At 35.0% G+C, this 23,143-nt stretch overlaps 1 protein-coding gene across 1 annotated transcript in view; it reads right to left on the bottom strand.

The window, feature by feature from the left end:
- Positions 1 to 7,550: 7,550 nt before the first annotated feature.
- Positions 7,551 to 23,143, bottom strand: part of ZC3H15 (zinc finger CCCH-type containing 15) — a 24,985-nt gene continuing 9,392 nt past the window's right edge. Inside the window, exons 4-10 of the mRNA XM_072612589.1 lie at positions 21,856 to 22,008; positions 21,455 to 21,546; positions 17,544 to 17,726; positions 15,030 to 15,176; positions 14,756 to 14,857; positions 13,951 to 14,077; positions 7,551 to 8,384 (exon numbers count right to left, since the gene is read on the bottom strand). Of these exons, the coding sequence (XP_072468690.1) occupies positions 8,197 to 8,384; positions 13,951 to 14,077; positions 14,756 to 14,857; positions 15,030 to 15,176; positions 17,544 to 17,726; positions 21,455 to 21,546; positions 21,856 to 22,008 (992 nt within the window). The 3' untranslated portion in view covers positions 7,551 to 8,196. The remainder of the gene's footprint in view (positions 8,385 to 13,950; positions 14,078 to 14,755; positions 14,858 to 15,029; positions 15,177 to 17,543; positions 17,727 to 21,454; positions 21,547 to 21,855; positions 22,009 to 23,143) is intronic.

The following is a 23,143-nucleotide window of genomic DNA, read 5'->3' as shown; positions in this document are numbered from 1 at the left end:
TTATTCAAAATTTCTCAGCATTATCACCCAATCTATTCTGTTGTTCTGTTCACAGAAGAGATATCCCCATTGTTCATTAAATAGTAATGAGAATAGTTTTTATATAGTGCTTTCTATGCAACAGTAACTGGGCTAAACACTTTGCAATTATCGCATTTGATCCTCATAACAACCCTGGGAGGTAAGTGCTAATATCACCTCCATTTTACAGATGAGGAAATTGAGTCAAAGAGAGGTTAAATGACTGCCTAGTGTCTGAAGCTGGATTTGGATTCTGGTTTTTCCGATTCCATTTTGCCACTTGGCTGCCGACTCTTCCCTCAATCTCACTTCCACTGACTCAACTGGTGTCCCAGTCTCTTTTCTAATCCATCTGACATACTGATGTTCCTAAACTATAGGTCTGATCACCTGCCCAAGAAGCTTCAGTGACTCCCAACTGTCTCTAGGATAAAATACAAGTTTTTCAGCCTGGTATTTAAAGCCTTCTGTAATTTGGCTATCTCCCTTTCCAGTCATTTCATATCTGGTTATAAGCTTAACTACTGGAGGACCAGAGGGCCCCATGTTTGTGGTATTTGAAAGAAGCTAGGAAATCCAAAGGGTAGAGGTAAGGAGGACAAGTTTCACGTATGGAGAGAGCTTGTACAAAGGCTGTCCATTAGATGGAACGTGTTCTATAAGAAAAGCTGATGTCAGTTTACCAAAATGAAATGATACTGGGAAGGCAATTGGGACCCAGACTGTGGAGGGCTTTAAGCACAAGACTGTATTTTATTCTAGAGACAACAGAAAGCCACTGAAACTTTCTCATCTGGTGACGTAGTTAGATCTGTGCTTCAGGAATATCCATTTGTCTATTTCTGCAATAGTCTAAAAGGTCTTTCTCTTTGCTTTGCATTCTCCACTCTCCCATCTCCTTGACTGTTATAAGGGTTAATTATGCTTTTAGTGTGATTTATTTTTTGCCCTTATAGGCAATGAAGTTCAGTTGACTATTAGCCATCTATCACTCCCCTTCCTCTTATGGGCTCTCATGTAAACCCCACCCTTAACTACACCCGTAACTACAAGTTTTATTCTCCCTCAGTCTTTCTTCTGCCTCTTCTTGGCTTTCATGGAGAAACAGTAGCTTTATCTAAGTACATCTAAGTCACATAAGTGAAAGTTTTCTTTCCCTGAAACAAACTCATCTCCTGTAACATGACTGCTGTAATCTTCAGCTCTTCCCACTTCAGTTATTCAACTCAAAGACTTTCTTGGGGATAGGGAACAGGTTATTTCTAGGGACAAAATTGCCAGAACTTTGCAAATTTAGGAAGGCTAGAGGTCAGTAAAGTTAAAGTGTAAACTGCAGTATTTTATTTTTCTGCTATTTAAAACAAAGTTCAGCCACAAATTGACAATGACAACACTGATAAATGAAGTAAGGTCTCTGGTATTATCACAAAGAAGCCATTTCAAGCTTCTGAAAGTCTATACTCTCTTTCAATTCAGGCTTAGGCTCACCTTGAATATATAATTACACATTTGATTTTTTGGCTAAACAGTAAGGAAACTAACAATTTACTTGTTAGCTTCCATTTAGTAGCAGATAATCTACTGGAGAAGGGAAACATCAGATTAATGGTGCTGAGAAGTTACTTGGGTACATGGTATAATTTGGCCTTAATGTATCTGTTTGTCTAATTGAGCCACAAATAACTCAATTTGCCACAAATGTTGTGTTCATTTATGCATAACTCTACCATGAGCTGACTTTTCAAATTTGTTAAGCAATTACCAAACCACTTAGTCATGATACAACATTATATACAATTATCTACAATTTTCATCCTGTCCATGCGCCACATAGATTGAAGTCTCTTCCTAATATGCACAAATATTCTGCTTGTCTTGTACTCAAATGGCTTTGCAGAATGAATCCCATCTATGAAAAATATTTTATTAACAAAATATGCATTTACAATCATTCACAACCTGAAAATAAGCTTCAACTGAGGGTACTCGAAATCTTTACAAACTGGTTATTCAGACAACTTAAAGTATGGTAAATGCAGGTAACATCATTAAAAGCTTTAAGCTATTCACATACCTGGAAATTCACAAGTTTGTTTAGGATATGGCACATAGACATACATGACCAAAATGTAGAGAATAAGGATTATTAAGGTAAAGAATTGCTATCCAAATCATATACAACTATAATGGAATTACGCGAAGCTCACTGTACTTCTCCAACATAAAATGAAGAATCAATAGTCTTGATTGGAGAGCTAGTTTAGTTTTATGTTGCTTAGGATGTACAGATATGGAAAGAAAATACAGCTGAAAAAAGAAAAAGAAATATTGAATGGAAATGATATACATAGCTAGCAAAGCGAATATCAAAACTGGAATGTTCTAAAGGTGAATTAATTGGGTCAATGGCAATAATTACTATCTTAGAGAGTTTGGAAATGAAAAACATCTATGAAAATAGTGAAAAAGAAACAAAACAATTGTAGTATGTACTCAAATTTCACACAAGCTAGATTTGGAGAAAATGTGTAGTTCCCATTTGGAACAGTACAGCATTAATTAAAATTGTCACTCAGAGTCAATTAGTTACAGGACAAGGCTAAGACCAAGGTGGTAGATTCAATCCAATGAGGAATAGTTATCTTCACAGAGAAAAAAACCCCACCACTGGACAAATAATATAATTTGTAAGGTCTGCTATTAGGTCATTAGTTTTGTTTTATTTTTTTTCAAATTAAGGATGATGCATTAAAGAGTATAAAATGAACCATTATTTTTTATCAAAATGTCTATCAACAACCTAATTAATCATTTCTGCCTTGATACCTATAACTTTGTTGTATTTTTTTTTTCAACTCAATTGAATTGGGATTCCCTAAGCATTAGGATCTATAAAGATATGATACAGACCTTATGATCTAAAAGGGAAAGAGGACAATGAGAACACAACAAGCATAAACCATGATAAAAATGGTCAGAGAAATAAAGGAGAGGTTCAGGAAAAACACTGAGAAATCTGGGGAAATGTGTAACTTGAAATGTGTAACTTTCAGCTTTGATTGTTGGAGGAAAAGTTATTGTGAAAGAATAGATTCATGTACATGAATGGGAGTAATATGAGAAGTATTAGAGATACAGACTAGAGTCATACTGTGAAAGTCTTTGAATGCTGGAATCAGGATTATATATATACTTTAGCAGTGGGAAACTAAGGAAGGTTTTGGATAGAAGAGTGACAGAATTGGAAAGATTAGAAAGACTGAAAAGACTTGACAATTGACTAGATAAAGGGATGAGGGGGAAAGTAACTCAGAGATGGTTCTGGGGCTGAGAATCTGGATGATGTGGAAGATGGGTAGCAATATCACAAGAAATCGAGAAGCCAGGGGAGACACAGGCTTGGGGAAGAAACAGAAGAATTATTCAACTTTGGATCAAGTCTTCTAATGTGGAATTATTCAATTGGAAAAAGGAAAGTGGAGTTGAGGGGAAAGCCTGAGGATAGATATTTGACAGTTATGTGATAGGTGATAAAGATTCTTTGAAATCTTGGGCATGTATGAGATCAAGAGAAAACACAGAGACGAATAAAAAGAGTAGGGTAAAATTAAGAAAAGGAACCTGCAAAAAATTCAATGAAAAAAAGATGGAAAGAGATCAAGGAAGAGCAATGGAAAGTTATGGGAGAAGAGAAGAGCACACTAAGTAGGAGAGGGTAGTCAACAGAATCAAATATTTATTAAGGAAGATAACTATTCTGTCACTGAAAAAGATCCCCCAAATATCCCTCTTAATAGTGGTGAGAGGTATGTACTGCGCTAACCATATTTCACCTGCCCTCACATATATTTGTTGAGAAGATTACTAGGTACAAAGTGTTGAACTAAGTAAAAAAAGGTGAAAGAAAAAAAAGAAAAAGGAAAGCTAAGGTCCTACCTTAACTCATGAGCTACAAATTGGACAGTCTATGACAATGAGGCTGTTTTCCTTAATTGGCTTGAAGAGTAACCAAATCCACTAAGGTCACTAACTAGCCATCAAATGATTGTGGACAAGCCACTTAACCTATTCTTTCTGAAGTTGCTTCCAGCTACAAATTCTTAAACTTCATTCCACTTATTAGCACCATACTTTATAGAAGTGTCAAACATATGGCACAGTGTGGCTCAACTAAATTAAAATGTAATTGGTAAATATTTAATAATATAAATGAAAATACAATAAAAATAGATTATATTACATTTTAAAACTAAGGCAATATGCAACTTGTAAGGAACTTTAGATATGGATTATTAAGATACCCCATTTCTATCTAAATTTCGCTACTCTATATCATTAACAACAGATAGAATAAATTTAGGTTGACAAATCCAATGACCAAAAAATTAAGTTGAAACAATTGCACATACATATTAATGGTGAGCCAGATACTACTCCTTGCTTTCTGATAGTGGCGAATTAACTACATCTGCAAAGGCAGAATAAAATCCATAATATAACTATTTTGAAACACCTCGCTTTCTCCTAAGTAGTTTGCCAAAAAACAACAAAATAATCCACAAAACCTGTTGCAGAGAATAGTGACTTACAACAAATAGAGATCAAATACAGAGTATAAGACTGATGTAATAGTCTATACTAAGTGTTTTCAAACTTTTGAAAAAAAAATTGCATCTTACATAAACATAAGAAACCAAATGCCAAGAAAGTTTCCAAATTATATATAGTTCCAGTCTTATTTTACAGCAAGAAGTCTAAAGATAAACACTGAGTTTTTTGCACGTCTAAATCAACAATTTTTTTTTAAAAATATAAACCAAGTTAATATGACTGAATTCAGATCAAAGGTAGTTTCTCCTTTTTCAAGAGAGAAAAAAGATAACCTACAGCACTACATTAAACATCTTGGGAGCAAGAAAAAATTAGTTAGCTTTAAGGTGACCTGGAAGAGTTTTGAAAAGTAGTATGAACTCACAATTATTTAAATAAATGGAAGATAACCATGGGGTGGATAATCCAAAAGTAATTTCTCTCTGGTTTTAACATGTATCACTGTAATACTTCAGAAAACTCTTTCATTTTCTTCTGGTTAATATTAAAATGGGAAAGGCAATAGAAGAGAATAAACATTACAGTGCCTACTATGTACCAGATATTGTGCTAAACATTTTTTATGAATGAATACTACTTCATTTGATGCTCACAACAACTCTGTGAAGTAGGTACTATTATTATCCCCATTTTACAATTGAGGAAAGTGAGGCAAGCAGACTTGCCTAGGTCACAGAGTTAGTTAAGTGTCTGAGGGAAAATTCAAACTTAGGTCTGACTCCAAACTATTTACTGTGCTGACAGCTGCCTGAGTAAAATGATTTTGCATTTCTCATGGACACAACTCCTATAGATGGAAGCAACACAGAAGTACTGTGGGTGAAATAAATTAATTTGCTGCAGGGAACTTACGATTAGGTACAAGTGGACAAATTTTTAATCCTGAAATATTTCTCCTTTATTTTACTCAGGTATTTCAAAGGTGTCTTTTCAAAATATCCCAAAAATTCTTTAATACTATAGTCATCTATTAGTAGCTATTTGGTGATTTTAAAAATTATACATTGTTTTTTAAGGCACTAATACTCTTTTTCTTTGACCATAAACTAAACTTGAGTTAAGCCATCAAAATAGATATTTGTCACCTTATTTTGGTATTCATAGAGGCCTATATTAATGCAGCAAAAATTAAACCCCAAAATCCATGTAATCTTTCACTTCTCTTGATTTGACATATGAAAGATCTTTCGTTTATAAAATGAGGATAAAGGATGGGAAAAAAAAAATCACTTGACTTCTTCTTACCCACACTGATTTAAGTTCTTAAATAGTTTTGAAAATAAATGTTAAAAATTCAATGTTATTTAATAATATATGTTAGTAACAAACGTTTTTAAAAAGCTATCAGGGTCCTGGATAAAGAAAAGTTAAGGCATAATTCCTACATAAAAATTTTAGAAAGATTGCTTCTCCACATGAAGAACTTCAGTTAAACACACATTTTCGTTGTGGTGAGAAGAAATGAATTCAGTCCTTATAAGCATGGTCCATGGTGTCACAAGATTTAACAAATTCCAATGATAGCACTTATTAGACAGAAGCAACTTTTGGGTGGATTAACACCTTTACCAACTAGGAATCTGACGTTCAGTGATGAAAAAGACCTTAAGAGATTAATCTAGTACATCTCCTATGTTTAACAGAAAATGAACTTTGGGAAATGTTCTGCTTAAGATTGCATGGCTAGTTAGTGGCGAAGCAGAGATTACAACCCAAATGCTGTAATTCATAGGATCATAGATTTAGAGGTGGAAAGTCCTCAGAGGCCACGCAAACCCAACACTCTCCTTTTATAGATGAGGAAAACGAGCACCACGGAATCTAAGTGACTTGCCCAAGGTCACACAGGTATGTGTCAGAGGTAGGATTTTAACTTACTCTAGGGCCAGTGCTCTTTCCACCATACTTGTTATCTTTTTATTACATTTCTTTCAACTATACCCACTCTGAATCATTAACAATGATAATTTGTGGTAGTTTCATTTGAAGTATTGTCTTAATTTTAAACATTCTGTACTAAGGCTGTCTGTATCACCATGTTTATGGATAATTAAAACCACTCACTGAGAAACATTAATGATGGTTTTACATTTCCCTACTGACCAAGAGTCTGGCTTTAGTTTTATGAGCTTAAAAACTTTCAAAGATGACCCTAGGACTTCTGAGGTCCTAGGGTGACTACCAGGGTGTTTGTAAGGAACTAGGCTATTTCCTTACCACCACCACCCTTTAAAAAAGGACAGCTATTGTCATTTCATCTCATCCTCAAATTCTTTTATGATGTGGATATAATCAACTTTTACTATTTCATTTGTTAATTAGGTATGCAGTTATAAGTTTTATGGTTTTGGTATCTGTCACACATAATTAGATCATGTACTTTTATAGTGTCAAAAGTCACAGCTTCTTTTAAAAGAAAAAATTAGTGCCTTTATTTCTGACACGCTAAGTTTTGAAGCCACAAGTGAGAATAGATTGCCAATGTCAATAATTGTAAGCTTCAACATCAATTAGTAAATAGTCCTTAACTATTCCAATTGTGCACTACTGTAAGATTTAACTAAGACATAAACTGATAGTATGGGAACTGATGCTTGAAGATTTGAAACACTTATGAGAGATCCTTTGTATATAGAATTACTTTCACTTTAGGTTAGGCAGCAAATGGATATCTTGGAGGCTATTGTTAATAGATTATTTAGTACAACAGAATTATTTATGTTTAAATCTGCATACTATATCAACAGAATAGTCCTGACGGTCTATATTTGCTGAGGAGAGGTACTAATTATTGTCAACCTATTTAGAAGAAATTAAGTTTCCAAAATGGAACTAAGACAAAAATTTTCATACATATCTACAGTATGGCCAACATACTTAATGAAATATATAAAATCATAAAAAATAAAAAGCCCATGTTGTGATTTTTAACGTTTGATGGTCTTTATTTACAACTTTGTTGGCAAAAAAGGCAGAGGGAAAATTTAAAACGGTTTACAGAGGGCATTCCAAATGATGCTGTCAGTTTAAAGAACCTGCATCTTTAATGTCCATCTCATTAATTATCCAAAGAAACCCAACACTGAATCTGCATAAGTAGTCTATTTATGAAATACAGTTTTCTTATTTTAGGAAGTCTTTTTTTTAATATATAAATACAAAGGAAATCAAACCACTCATTAAAAAGATGCAGCTTAAATGAGGGATATTTTCAATACGTATGTTGTACTTGGTAATAACACATGCCCAATGAAACTCACAAGTTGGAAAAAAGCAGTTATACTTTCTACTTCCATTATTTACAAAATCTTTTCTGTAATGATCATTATATTTCAGATTATTTATGACTTACTCTGAGGTGCAGTCAAGGTCAGAATAGAGGTGAAAAGGGTGAATATTCCTTTCTTTTTTTTTTTTTTGGTTGAAGGAATAGGTACCCTCCCAAAATCAGTGTGAGAAACCATAAACATCCTGTTTAAGAATTCTAGACAGGAGAAAAAAATTAACATAGTCAATTTCAATTTATGTTGAGCTGACAATTTTTTTCATCTGACTTGCTTATTGTCATTCTTCTAAGTCAAGTGTGTTTAATTCTTCTTCTAGTTCATCCAAATCCTCTCCAGTAAAAAGGTTTTCATCAACAGGAACAGCACCAATAACTCCATTTTCCTGTTCTTCTTCATTATTTTCTTCCAAATCACTTTGTTCTCCATTTTCAGCTCCACCTCCTGAAGCTTCACTCAATTTATTATCTGAAAATAAAGAAAATTTAATAAATCTGAAAACAGAATAGCCATTTCAGTACTTAGTTGAAAATCTAAAGCTATAAAATAGGCTTGTTATGTCCCATCCCACTTATATTCTTTTTCCCATTTAAGAACTGCTTTACTGTATTAGTATTTATCTCACATTGCCATGTATTACAGATATTATTGAGAATGTAACATGTCTGTCTCCCCAGCAGCAAAGTTCTTTGAAAGAAGAGATCTGTCTTACTCATTTTTAAGCCTTCTTAAGGATGTAGTACACTGGTTTGTACTAAGCAGTTGTCAGTTATTATTCACTGAATCAGAAATCTATTTTTTTTTTTTAAAGAGAAGCTGATAGGATGAAGGTCTGTATTAGACATGACACAACCTTGAAGGTACTGAAGAAATGATTCTCAAAAAATCTGAAAGAGGATTTCAATGGTTTGTAGAAATAAACCAGCAAACCAATGACTGTATTACTATCAAAAACAGATGACCCAGGGATTATCAGTAACTACCAACCAACAGGCCTACTTTCACACCTCTATATAGCTTTATGAAGAAACAGAACAAGGAGAAGTTAAGTTAAGGTTCACACAGCTTGTGTCTGAAATGGGTCTTTCTGACTCAAAGTCTAGCATTCTATCCATTGTGCCACCTAGCTGTCCTAAAAAAAAAAAAAATTCTATTTGGGGTTTTTTTGGTTGCATATTAAAAAAAAAAAAGATTATTCACCAGAGCAAAATTCTTCCTTCAAAGATTTTCCTCTAAAAGGTATGTACAATGCATGAAAAAATTATGTAACTGAATTTTGACATGAAACAACCTCTCCAAAAAAATTAGGGTGGTAGGTCATTGAAAGAGCAAGAACAAAGCAGATGGGACTGTAAAGGAGAAACATCATAAAGGATGTCATCAGACATGGGACTGAATATGCAAGTGGGGACAACAAAATAAGAAGAACAAGGGATAATTCAAGGACAGGTGGTATACAAGTTAAGTCAAGAACTCCAGAGGAAGGTACCACTTTTGGTGGATCTCTTGAGAAGAATGTGGACAAGATTCAGAGAGGAGGAGGAGACAGATGGATGGGGTGCAATCCGTACAATGGAGAGAATACTTACAGTGATAAGATCTAAGATCCATCATACTATTCAAGTATTACTTACATTAAAACCTTGTATTTTAGTATGGGATCAAACTAGCAAGTTCATTACAAATTATATGTGAATTGAGAAATATTTTTCTAATTATCTAGTAACAAAAAAAACAATGCAACTATAATACTATTACTGCCAGGGTAGAAGTGACTAATAAGCTAGAGATAGTCCTTTTTCCCAATTATAAGGAAACTAAGATTTCTGCAGAACAAACAATTAATCTAGCAGTTTCAGCATACTGATGCAATTTGAAGTTTGTGGACCTAGGTTCCAGCTCTGCAACTTACAATCTTCTCACCATTCCTGTTTGGTCCCTGATCTTATCTGTAAAGCCAGGGGGTTGCTCCTAAGGTCTGTGTGGTCCAGCTTTAAATCTAGGATCCTCAAGTTCTCTCCTTCATACTGTTGTGGTACTAAGAATAGGACTGAGCTTATTTTTCACTACTCTCTGCACCCCCATCTCCTTTGCTTTTTGTACTTCTCTCTTATACTATTCCTTTCCCAATTCTAGTCAATTTTTTTCTCTCCATTCCCATTTTAAAAATGCTGAGAAAATCTTGTTTAACAAAAGGAAAAAACCTGAAGTGATATTCCACCTTCTACCTTCTGCAGTGCAACCGCCCCACAACATTTCACTGAAATGTATGCCAATTTTAGTACAAAATCTAATGTCTTCTGAATATAACCCCAGTACTTTTCTTTTCTACTGTCATTTCCTTATTTTGTCTACTACTGTGCTAATACTTTACACCTGAAGTTATGATAGAAAAAGAAATCAATGACACTATCCTTGGAAAATCATTGGGTAGGTTTGGTTCATTTTTAAACTTCTCCTCTAATTAAGAAATGATTAATCTCAACAGTGTTTCTTTTCACTGTCTTCTACTAATATCTCACACCCAAAGTTTCAGGTCTGGATTAAGATGCTCAGGCTCAGTTATCAATTATCAATTAAGTAACTATGATGTGCCACACATTGTCTGATGTTAGAGATACACAGATAAAAATGCAATATCTAACCCAAGAAATTTAGTCTATTCAGAGAAAACAACATATACATAGTAAGTATAAAAGATAATTTGTGGCAGCAGTAGCTGGGGGATCTAGAGGGCATTAAGAAAGGCTTCATTTAGGACAGATGTTCCCAAACTTATTTGGCCTATTGTGCCCTTTTCAAAAACAAAAGAAAAGTATTCACTGCAACCCCTGGAAATCTTTCTTTAAGTTTTAAACAATTTTTTAAAAAAAAATTGCATAATTTCCAAAAAAAAAAGATGCACATTTCATTCAATGATTTATGGCAAATTTGTAGGGTTTTTTTCCTGCACTGAAATTTTGATAAGGCAATATTGCAGCATGTAACCATACAGTATGCGTGTATGTACGCATGTATATATATGTATACGTGTATATATGTATAGGATGTAAACTAGTCATTACATGAACATTCCTGCTAAGGCATGCTGAACTTCCTGACAATGCACTAAATGCTCGCCTGCCAACACTTCGTTGTTAAGATCTGCTGGTGGACTTGACCACTGATCAGTTATAACTTGCATGTTGTGTGTTTATTTGGAAAATAATGTAATCACTACAACTTCAATGCTGTTACACAAATGATGAAACATGTACAAATTGTTTTTCAAAATTTTCTTCTCTTCTTTCCTTATGCTTCCACCAACCCCTTATTTTTAGTCAACACCCTCCCCCCCGCAATTGCTCCACAGGCTACTACCCCCCCCAATTGTTGCAATACCCTCCAGGAGGGAGATTATTGCCCACTTTGGGAACCTCTGGTAAGAAGTGGCACCTGAGCTAAGTTTCAAATGAAGCTAAGGATTCTAAGAGACATATCAGGGTAAAACATACTTCAGGAATGAAATTCTGTCAACAAAGAAGGCCAGTTTGGGTTGTACTAAAGCATATATGATGTGAACTAATGTATAAACACTGGAAACCTGGTTATGAAGGGCTTTAAATGCCAAACAGTAATTTGCATTTGACATGACAGGTAATGCAGAGCCTGGGAGTCCACCTACATTTTAGGATTATAACTTTGGCAGCTAAGAAGAGAATGATCTGAGGGGTGAGGAGGGATAGAGTAAAGAAAATCTGAGACAGGGAGTCTAGTCCAGGTAAGAAGTGAAGAAAAAAAGGCTTGAAGTAGGTTGGTGGCTATTCTTAGAAAGGTTGTGATTTCGTAAGTTAAAATACATTTCATTTTCTTTATAGAACTTCATCTCCGTTCAGATACAGAGGAGTGAAACATTAAGAGTACAGAATCACTGGCACTGCCTTACGGCATACTATGTTGGGAAGACAGATAAAAATGCTACCACAAGATACGCTTATTTAAACATAACCATACACAAATACAATAATGCAGTCATAGTGGGACAATTAAGGAAAGGACTGTCTAAGAAATGAGCAGTTTAATAGTTAAGTAAGAAACCTCTCTGGCTCCAAGTGCCACCTGGAGGTATTAAACAATGTTTGTTTGTGGATGAAACTAAGAATCCAGGCCAATTCTCATACGCAACTGGAGTTTTCTTCAGTTTCTACTTCTTTTTTCATTGCTCAGATTTTACTGACTAGCAACGTTAAACTATTGAGATGATATTTCAATACTGTTGCCACCAATCCTTGCCTGACCTAAACATGGATGTTTACTTTCTTTTCCTTCTATCACCTGAAAAAAAAAGTGATTAAAAAAAGATTCTGCTTGCATTCAACAGGTGAGAAGGGGGTAAACTGAAACAAGTTTACAGAGAACAGAACTGTCAAACTACAGCATATTCATGATGCTGATATTTAAACCTCCAAACACCCAGTCATTTAGACATAAATTGTAAGTTGCCTCAGCATATCTGGCACCTCCTTCTTCTAGCTATGCCTCCAAACCAATTCTGATTCCTTGAGATTTTTAACTGGTAACTCTTCTTTAAGTGCCATTAGTCCTCCACACATCAGCAAAACTTTACCCAGACTGATAAGTCATATACTCACCTACAACAGAAATGTGAATCTTAAATGTCCCACAAATTTACAATAGCCAACCTACACTACATATAGTCATTACTACATACATTTCCAACATTAAGAAGGGTTTTTAAACAAAAAGAAAAAAGTAATTGAGAAAGATGGCAGTATGAAAAAGGAATGAAAGGGCAGCAGAAAGGAAGACAAAGGGCACAAGGTCAGGGTTTTCTCTAATGCTCTTTAATCTGCCAGCACAGGTTCCTTCTGCCTCCCCCCCCAACAAAGAAAAAGCAAAAACAAACCCTCCCTTCCCCCAATTAGGTAAAAGAAAAACATTAGGCTCTCCTGAGAACATCAGAGGAGCTAGGATAAGGATGGGGACAAATTACATAAGCTGGTATCGAGGATTTGGAGGTCCAGAGGCAAATCGGTCAAAAGTGTAAGGACTTAGGGTAAGAGAAGAACTGTCTCTTGAACTTTTCTGCCTCACAAATAATCCCATCATTTTAGACAGCCCTGTAAGCAGGTGAGATGTATTACCTGGAGGTGGGTAGTCAAACATAAAAAATGGAAAATCCAAGCAGTAGTAATAGTACCCAGTGCCACTCAGCTAATAAGGGGATCATTTGTATGTAAAGGCCACATGCAATTTAGGTGTGCTTAAGTTATTGGCTTCCCATTAGAAAATTATTTCCATAACATCATTTGCTTCCCACTTTGATTTACCATTTTCCTTTCCCTGATCATGGCAAAAATGAAGAATGTGTTTAATGACACCTCTTTAACCCAATTTAAGAAATACCAGTATAGAAACTTCAGATATTTACTTAAAACTTAATCAGTGCTTTTTAGTTTGCCGTATTTGAATAAAAAATGTTCCAAACTGTGTTACTGGCTAATTTTAACAATTGCCAAATGGATTATTTATCCCTTGGACTTGTATGCAGAAGCTTAATAAACATCCTATGATGTAAGATGTTTATTAAGTATCGTTTGGAATAGGGCTTTAAAATATAATGTATTACCATGTTTACCTTCTAGCAATTATCTATGTTGGTTGTTTGCCTAATTTTAAAAATGGTGAAACTATGGAACTTAAAACTATTGTAGTTTAATTATTAAAAAGGTTGTAAAAGTCGATTCCAAAATTAAAAGAACATTGCAACACAAAGTGCTATAGCATGTTATCTAAGATATAAAGAAAACATACTTTATCTAGTTCCCAAGGGTTAGTTACAAAGCAAGAGGATATATATGCAGTATTTGTCTTTTACTATTATATTCATTTCTTAACTATCACAAGTAGAGATATTTCACAAAAACATACATTTCTTTTGTGATTCCTAACTCTTGAGAGACTTTAAAAAAAAATATAATGACTTGATTCAATTGTCTACTTCTTGGAAATATAGATAAATTAGCTTACTTACCATCCTTCTCTACTGAAGTATATGTACTGAATCTTTCAAGACTGGCCACAGTAATACCAGTCTCATCCACGTCCTTTGGGATATACTGGCTCAAATCTATATCATTTACTCTTACTAGATCTTCAATCTTCAAGAAAAAAACACAAAAATAAAAATTTAATATGAATAGATATTATGGATTAAAATATCTGACATCTATAATAGATCTATCATTCATGCATTTTTTGGGGGGGAACACTTCTCATATAAGTGTCCAAAAATCAACCCCCAAATCAACCAATGTTACATGACGCCAGGTGAAAATGCTCAACTCTGAATGACAATCCAAGCAATTTATGCTTAAATTTCTTTTTAAACTCCTGAGTAATACAACTTACTGGTCAAACAGGCATTCCCGTTTCAGGGAATTATTTCATACTTACTACCCATCTCCAGGAGAGGAATTCAGTCAGTCTATTTGTTATCACTGCCAAATGTACTCATAATCACTTGACCATGACTATTTCACTGACCCTACTCTCCCCATTACTCCTTTTACCCTTTTTTACTAATTCTGCTCTGCTACTGATTTTATTTAGTTCTCTACACAAAGTGAAGAGGACTGGTTTCTAAAGTCAGAGGCACCTAGAACTGATAACAGCTTTGCTACTTACAAGTGTGATGTTAGGAAACTTACTTCGACCCTCAGAGCTTCACCTCCCTCATCTGTTAAATAAGGGGACTGGATTTAAGACCCTAATATTCCACTTTATCAATAACCCTTTAACAATAATTAAGACATAAGTGGTTATCATCATCCTTTTACCTCATCACCACCTGTTCCTTGAGTGTACCGGGTATCATCTGCTTCTTCATCATCATCATCAACCAGCTCAGGACGAAATTCAAATACTTCACGGCCACTGATCTACTCATGTACATAACACATTATATTAAATACTCAATGTTAGAATTTCTGAATTAAAGAACAATCAAGAATTGCCTACTGCAGGTTTCTTGTTTAACTTGCCATATAGTTACTAGTCTAACATTTCATTTAGTTACTATCTTTAGTACTGACAAAATAATTAAGAACCTACCACCAGTGCTTTTCCTGCCTTAAAGTCTGCTTTTCTTCTTTCCATATCTTGTTCAAGCTTATCAATCTTTTCTTGTCTTTTCCTTTTCTTCCATGCAAGGAAAGACTCTAAAGTGATTTTGGTAACATTTGGTCCTAAAGCAGAACGCTGGAGAGATTAAAAAAAAGTTAATAATCCTTTTTAGAAAGCCATGTTTCCAATATTATATCAAGAACAGCATTTTTTACAATGGCCCTGCTTCCAAGAATTATTCTGAAGATTCCACGGTAGCAAAATGAGTCAACATTTAATTTTCTCCCACAAACATCAGAGGCCAATAATTCTTAAAAATGAGGTTCAACTTTACTTAATGTATTATAGCCTAATTATACCACATTTCAAATAGTCAAAAGTTTTTACAAAATTAGAAACAATATGAAGTGCTTCCTAGAACTATAGTCCCAAGAGCTAAATAATTAAATCTTTACTACCACCTAGGAAAGTGATAAGAAATAATGAAATAAAAATTTTATTTCATTTTTTCCTTGCTTAAATTAATAACTTATAAGGCAAATGCATAATGAAAATGTTAACTGAAGATTGTGAATCATGACGAAATCTGTAAGTCTAGGAAATAGAATGGTGAACCCTACTAACATAAATCACATTTGTACATAATTTTACTCTATTGTAGATTATCCATGCCGAGACAGAAGTAACAAACTTTGAAATACACAAACAATCCAAGTTTAGTTTTGGTCAAGTTTTAAGAAGTCCTATTCTTCTTCCCTCTTTGGCTGGGCTACCTGACTGTTGAGAGGGCTTAAATGAGATGGTCATCAACAAGTCCCAACTTCTAATGAAATGGAGGACCATCAGGGTCTATATACTTTACTAGTGCCTGCTAAAGATGCTGCAGGCCAAGGAATCTTAACTTGAAGTTCAAAAATTCTAAAGAAATACACACAGCCTCAGTTTCAATATAACTGGTTTCCTTTATAATCCTATGTATTTCACTTTATAAACTTAAGACATTACTCTGAGAAAGGATCCTAGGTTTCCCTGGGCTGCCAGAGAAGTCCATGAAACAAAAACTTAAGAACCTCAGTGCCAAATAAACTATGTATTTAGCAACCAAGGATTGGAGGGCCTTGCCATCTACTCTGGAGGTGAACTTCCTTTTGTGTTATCTATCTCCCCCATTTAGACTATATGAGGTCCTTGAGAGTAGGGTTTATTTTTATTTTTCTATTTGTATTCCTGGCACTTAGCACAGTGCTTGATACATAGCAAATACTTAATATTTTAAAGTTAATTCCTTTCTGATAAATCTCTCACTAAAATTAAAGTTGCAAAACAGAAAGATTTTGATTCTATCTTGAGATTTTTTTCTTTCTTCTCATGTCTTATTGTTTAGTCATTACAGTCACATCTGACTGTCTGAGACCCCAGACAGGGTTTTGTTGGAAAAGATATTGGAACAGCCTGCCATTTCCTTCACCAGTGCATCAAGACAAACAAAGGTTAAGTAACTTCCCCAGGGTCTTCTTCCATTTTTTAAACATTAGCTAGTCTTTATTACAACTGGGTGTCAAATTCATCCACCCATCATCCATCCATGCATCCATCCATGCCATCATCATCGATGCTTCCCTCAGGCCTGTGCCTAGCACTGGGAGTTGCTTCTGGGGCGACACTCTGTTGGGAGAAGGGAGCTCAGCAGAAGAGCAAATACAGGGTCAACAGCTTCTAGGGAGTCTGGGGGCCAAAGGGACCATGTGGTGCTCCATGTGTTTGAGGGAGTGTTTGCACAGTTTGCATGCAGGTTCCTGTTGCTAACAGAAGAAGGTGAAGGGGGCTCCCTGTGCTGGATCCAGTGATCCCGGGGCAGTTTGTTCGGCCAGAGATGTTGCAGCTGCCTCAGCAGAGCCCACACTGTGTCCAGGCACAAGCTAGTCCAGAGCTCCCTGGGGACTTCCCCAGGGAAACAGGCCTGGCACCATGTGGTGCCTCAGGAGTCCTGGAAGAAGTTACTGTAGATCAGGAAGACTAACTCCTTCTCCAAGAACTTTTTATCAAATTAGAGCAATGTCCATGGCTTCTAGGCAGTAACACAGGAGTTGGTAGGGATTAGGCAGAGGGTCTGGTCTGCTCAGGTCTTCTTGACTCCACTCCCAGCATTCTATCACTAAACCATCTAGTTACCTCACAGCTACTCATATCTACATACACATAAATTCCTTCAAACCAGTTTTCAAAAAAGCATAATTTTATATTAGTGGACTAAAGCTGAAAGCTAAATAAAAAATATATAAGCTTGATATCAGAACAAGAAAATCTTTACAATTAAACTGGCTATATCAATCATATTTTTCAAACAAAACAGTGCTGCTGCCCCCAAGTGGTAAACATTAAAAATTCACAATAAAGGGTGGTTTCTTTAGGGTTGGAAAAAACCGAAGCCCCCTCCAAAAAAAAGAATGAAACCCCCAAAACAAAAACACACCCCCAAACAAAAAATCTTGTTATAGTTACCTCTCTTTCTATTAGATCTTCTAATGAGATTTCATCTTCTTTTTCTTCTTTCTTTTTATCTTTTTTTAATACAAAACCAGGAGGAAGAGCATGACGGTACATGCAATTATCACCACCTCCAGGGCAAACCCAAAACCAGCCATATTTGTTGTTTTCAATAGCATCAAGAAAATGCTTGCACACCTATAAAGAAACAATAATTTTCACTGATAACTGCTCTTCTCCCTAAACACTTTTGTGGTAATATTGAGAATATAGAAAAGACAAATTTTTGTCCATAGAAACACAAAATTTCAGCTTAAAAAAACAGTAACCTTACAAGGGAACAAAAATGCAAAGAAAAACTTTGGAGCCACTGTATTATAAAATAATGCAATGGTCAACTAATAATTAGTTACACTTGTACACACACAAATGACAGATTTAGTTGAATCTTTAAAGAAATGATTTTATGTAATTCAATGCTAACATTTATAAAGCTCATGTTAATAGTCATTAAGGAAAATAATAAAATAGCCTGTTTTTATAAAATACAAGTTTACTAATCTGAGATAGTCATGTAGATATTGGTAGTTTTTCGTAACAGTTATTAAGGCACAAGGAACAAAGAGGTCTAAAAGTACAAAGGATAGCTAGTAAAGAATTATAGATAAATACAAATAGCTCAGTGAAAAGGTCTGAGAAATAGGGCAGATCACATGAACTTTAATAATTGTATCAACTTTTTGGGACACTAAAATTATTTCATGCCTAAAATTCATCATTTCCCCAAATGGAAAAATGTTTTCCTCCAGTTTTAGTAATTAAAAATTATACCAACTGAGATCTTGAATTCCAAAGACCACTTAGTTCAATGTTCATAGATAAGGAAAAGAATAAAAAAAAAGGATTGCTATCTCTTCCAATAATCATGATCATTTAGGTTCTTAAAAAGTAGTAAAATCAAAAAAGGACAAATGGTAGAAATTTATCACTTGTTTTCAAAGCAAAATCAGAAGAAAAAAGGAAATGACAGCAAAATACAAGAATGGCATATAGATTCTATAAGTAGCCAAAGAGTTGGTTTCAATGTAACCCCAAAGGAAACATTTCACAAATTACCAATAGTCTTTTAATCGCCACATTTAAAGGTCATTTCTTAATTCTCACATTTCTTAAATTTTATTCTCAAACCTCTCTGCAATTTCTGTCACTACTGATCACTGTTTTTCCCTCTCTTCTCTCTAGGGTTTCATGAAACTTCCAGTTCTACTCCTATTGTCTCACCACTCATCTGCTTTCCTAGCTTCCCTTGCTTAATGTTCCTCTAAGTCTTGTATCCTCCAAAGATCTGTTCCCGGGCCTTTTTGTCTCTCTATATACCATTTTTCTTGATCTTACCAGCAACCATACATTCAATTTTATCACATCTATGGCAGATGATTCTCAAATTTATTTATCTAGCCCTAACCATCTCCCTTTAGTCTCTCATCTCAAATTGCCTTCTGTATGTTACTCAATAGACATCTTAAACTCAGCATGTCCAAAAAAACTCAACTCGTTTCCCTCCAAAACTCACCCTCCTTCTCTATTGCAAATTTCCCTCATTCTTAACTCATCACTCTTACATGTCCCCCTCCCCATTCAATAAGTATCATCCACTCTACCTTTCAAACATCTCTTGAATATGTCTCTTTCTCCTCTGACACTAATTTTTAGACTATTGCCAGAGCTTTTTAATTGGTTTCCCTGCCTCAAATTTCTCTCCCGGCCATTCTACCTTTCATTCTGCTTCTCTTTATCATTTAATAAAATCCAGTGACTTCCTATTATGTTCAGGATAAAATATAACATCCTCTCTTTGGCTTTTAAAGCCCTTCATAGTGTGGTCTCTTCCTACTTTTCCACTGCTATTATACCTTACTCCCCTTTCCACATACGCTGCTATTTGGTAATTCAATGACATTGGCTTCCTTCCTGCTCTTTTCACATGACACTCAATAACCTAAGTACATTTCTGCTGGCTGTCCCCGCCCCCCCACTCCCCCAAACCTCTCCTTCCTCTATCTTTTGGCATCCTTCAGCTTCTAGTTATCAGGTATCTTACCTTTTGCAAGAAGTCCTTCCTAATTTTCCTTAATGCTAGTGCCTTTCATCTAAGATTACCTCTAAACTATCCTGTATATATATTTTGTGCAGTTGTTTGCATGTTGTCTTTCTCATAAGACAGTGAGCTCCTTAAGAGCAGGTACTGTTTTTCTCTTTCATTGAAGTCTCATCATGTAGCATTGTGTGTCACACAGCAGGTACTTAAAAATGTTTTTCTTAGCTATCGACATGGTTTGTTTGATCATATTGTTTGGCAGTGCTTATGATGACTGTGAACAAAAATAACATCATGAAGAAAACTGACGTTCATGTACCAGCTTCAGGATGAAGAGGCACAGAAATCTGATGAGCTGAAAGGACAAAGTAGAGGTGTTGGGACATATGGAACAATAGTAGGAACAGTTTCTATTCACTGGAAAGAGCACTAAAATTGGGAGTCACGGGACTTGAGTTCCAACCCTAGCTCTTTACCCATGTGCTACTATACTCTAAACCTGAATAAATCACTAAACGTCTTTGGACCTCAGTTTTACTGGAAGGACTAGAATACTTTCAAGGTCCCTTTCAAGGCCTAAATTTATGATCATATGAGGACAAAACTGATTAAAATGTCATGGATAAGAAGATCATGACCGTGAAAAGCAAAGAAGGTTATATTAATTTGACAAAAAGCTTGACCTGAAACCCAATTAAGCTTTATCATTCCAAGAATACATGTAGAGGAAGACAACAAGCTAACAATAATACAACAAAATGATGGAAAAATGCATGGACATGGAAATATTTCTTTAAGAATTCACTTACAACAATCATTAAAGGAATATTGTGTTGACGTTAACACTTAAAGCTTTTAAGGGAAATAAAATCCAGGAAATAGGAGAGGCAGAGGTAATGGGGAAAGCGTGACAACACCTCCAGCCTAGTTGGCCAAACATCTCTATAGACATTCTGATGTTTCCATGCAGGAACTCTTAAAAGTCAGTCTAACAATCTATAGGAGCTAAATGAATAAAAAATGTCTGGTGTTCTGACTATGCCATGCATTTGAAAGACCAGTTGGTCTAGGTAATATATCAGTATATTTATCTTGGGCAGATATTTTAAACGAGCAATGCATTAGGCCCAGAAGTGAGTAGGAGGAGTAGAACATGTTTAACCATATTTACAGGTCTACATGTGGTTTTAATGATCCAAAACTACTCTCTGGAACAAAGCTCCACCTTCTAAACACAAATGTTCTCCCAGTAATGTTATATGATGATAAATCTCAAACACTAGAATCAAGTCAGTCAAAGGTCACTGGAGGGATGCATGGTGGATATAGGATGTTAACAGAATTATTTCCAGGGATAATCTACACAGAGGAGGTGGTGTACATTACATTTAGTTCAGGAAAAGGAAGGGGAGGAGAGAGTCTGATAAAAATAAGAGATAACAGCAGATGGGCATAATGAGTTTTTGCTGGCACTCATAAAACATAAAATGACCTAAAGTAAGGTCCCCAGGACATCGGGGAAATCTATGGTAGAACATGGAAAATAACTACATGGGATGGAATTGTGCAGGACTGTAATTTGCACCAGTGGCTTGATAGTCAAATCAATGAAATAACAGACTCTTTTTAGGCATATCAAGTATTCTAAAGTCTGTTTTAAAGACTAAAACCTCATTCTCCCAAAACCCACACTTATACTTAACATAAACCGTAATTGTTTTTGATTTTAAGGTACGACCTATTAAAAAAAGTCAAATACCTTCTTTCCACATTAATTTCTCCCTAATGATAAAAAATACTGCAAACTCAATTCAAGAAAAGGACATACTATTTGAGTTTTTGGTTTTTTCTTTTCCGCCTCACCATGCTTCTTGTTCACCACTTCTTCCAACTTTTTCTCATCCCAATTATCCATGGTATCTAGATGTGAAAGATGTGAAAATTAATATAATTATAGCTCCTCCCCTAATACATAATATTCCTTCTAAGGAAAATTTGGATACTTTATTAAAGGCAGATAATATCACAAAAATATTGCTGGTGCAGTTAGCTGTTCTTTACTTGTTTTAATTTAACACATAAAGAATTATGATTTTACAAGTCAGAAAAAAATGATAATCTTTAGGCAAGCGATTCCAATTATGTTTATGAAAATTCTTTAAGCTACTGAACACCACTACCAACAAACTAAAAACTGATATTCAGATTTAATAAAAAATCTATACATACCCTTTTCAAGTTCTTCATCTCTTGCATCTATATAAACACTTCGTTTTTCACATTTTCTTTCCAGAGATAAATCATGGGAGAACTTACATTTGTCTCCTTTAGTACATTGCCCTTGCTTGAAGAATGCACATACCACTGATTTGGGATCTGCACCTGTGACAAAAAAAAATTAAAATTTGGCATTATAACCTTGTACTGATCCTGTTTGGAAGTAGGCAGAGTTTAGAATCCAAATATGTGAATCAGGCATTATCATCATCAGAATCATGAGGAACTGTTTCAGTATGGAGCACAATTAGCTTTGGTATAAATGTAAGTTCAATAAAAAGACTGAGCTATAATCACATGTATATAATGCTATTTTTTTATTTGAAAAAATCTAGATCTGTGATATCATAGGTAAAGTAATTTCCACTGTGGAAACTCCTTCACAGAAGAATATTAGTAACTCATCCATAACTTAAAGTATAAGAGTTATCCAGGGCACTGAGAGCTTAAGACATTTGCCTGTGGTCACAACTTTAATACGTATCAAGCCTTCCTGATGACCCCAAGACCACTTCATGACGACCAACTTGTTTATTTCTTTACTTTTCAATCTAATTCAACAAATCTTTTACCTACTTCATGATAAGCATGGTACTTAGATACAAACATTACATACAAATATGAAGATCTAGGATGAAGAGGACTTTGTTAACAACAGATTAAGGGGCCCCCATAGCATAAATGAAAGGTGTAAAACAGAAGAAAGAGACTGAAGATGAAAGCTAAGTTGCACAGAAACGAAAGAGATACCAGGGGAAAGATGCTTTTTTATGTTGGCAGACTGTGACTTAATGATAAGAATTATGGAACCAATTAGTAAAAGTTTGCCAGCTATAAGGTTAATGAAATATAAGTTTCTTGGAGCTGGCCCTTTAAGGTCCTGGGATAACTGAGGGAAATATTAGTGGCACTGACAGTGCCCCTTTTCTTCAAAGAAAACTGGAATGAGGTGGCAAAGCTAATTAAATTACCAGATGACTGGATCCTCAAAGTCAGTAGCAAGGTCTCATAAAGTGCTTTGAGTTACACTGGGTCACAGTCATAGAACATGAAGCACGGAAAAAGGTCTTTTGGGGAAGAGGATAGATTATGTGCTGGGGTAATAATAATGACAGTAATTCAAGTCTTTTGGCTCTTCTGGTATTTCTTAGGGGGAGAAAAACAGCTACAAGATCAGCATCTCAAGACTGCCTGTAGTTATCCTAAGGTACTCAAAGTAAAAAAAAATTTAATTCAATTT

This window comes from Notamacropus eugenii, chromosome 5 (assembly GCF_028372415.1).
Source record: "Notamacropus eugenii isolate mMacEug1 chromosome 5, mMacEug1.pri_v2, whole genome shotgun sequence".
NCBI lineage: Eukaryota > Metazoa > Chordata > Mammalia > Diprotodontia > Macropodidae > Notamacropus > Notamacropus eugenii.
The sequence above is the reverse complement of the archived record's forward strand: the minus strand, read 5'-3'. Positions and strand labels throughout refer to the sequence as shown.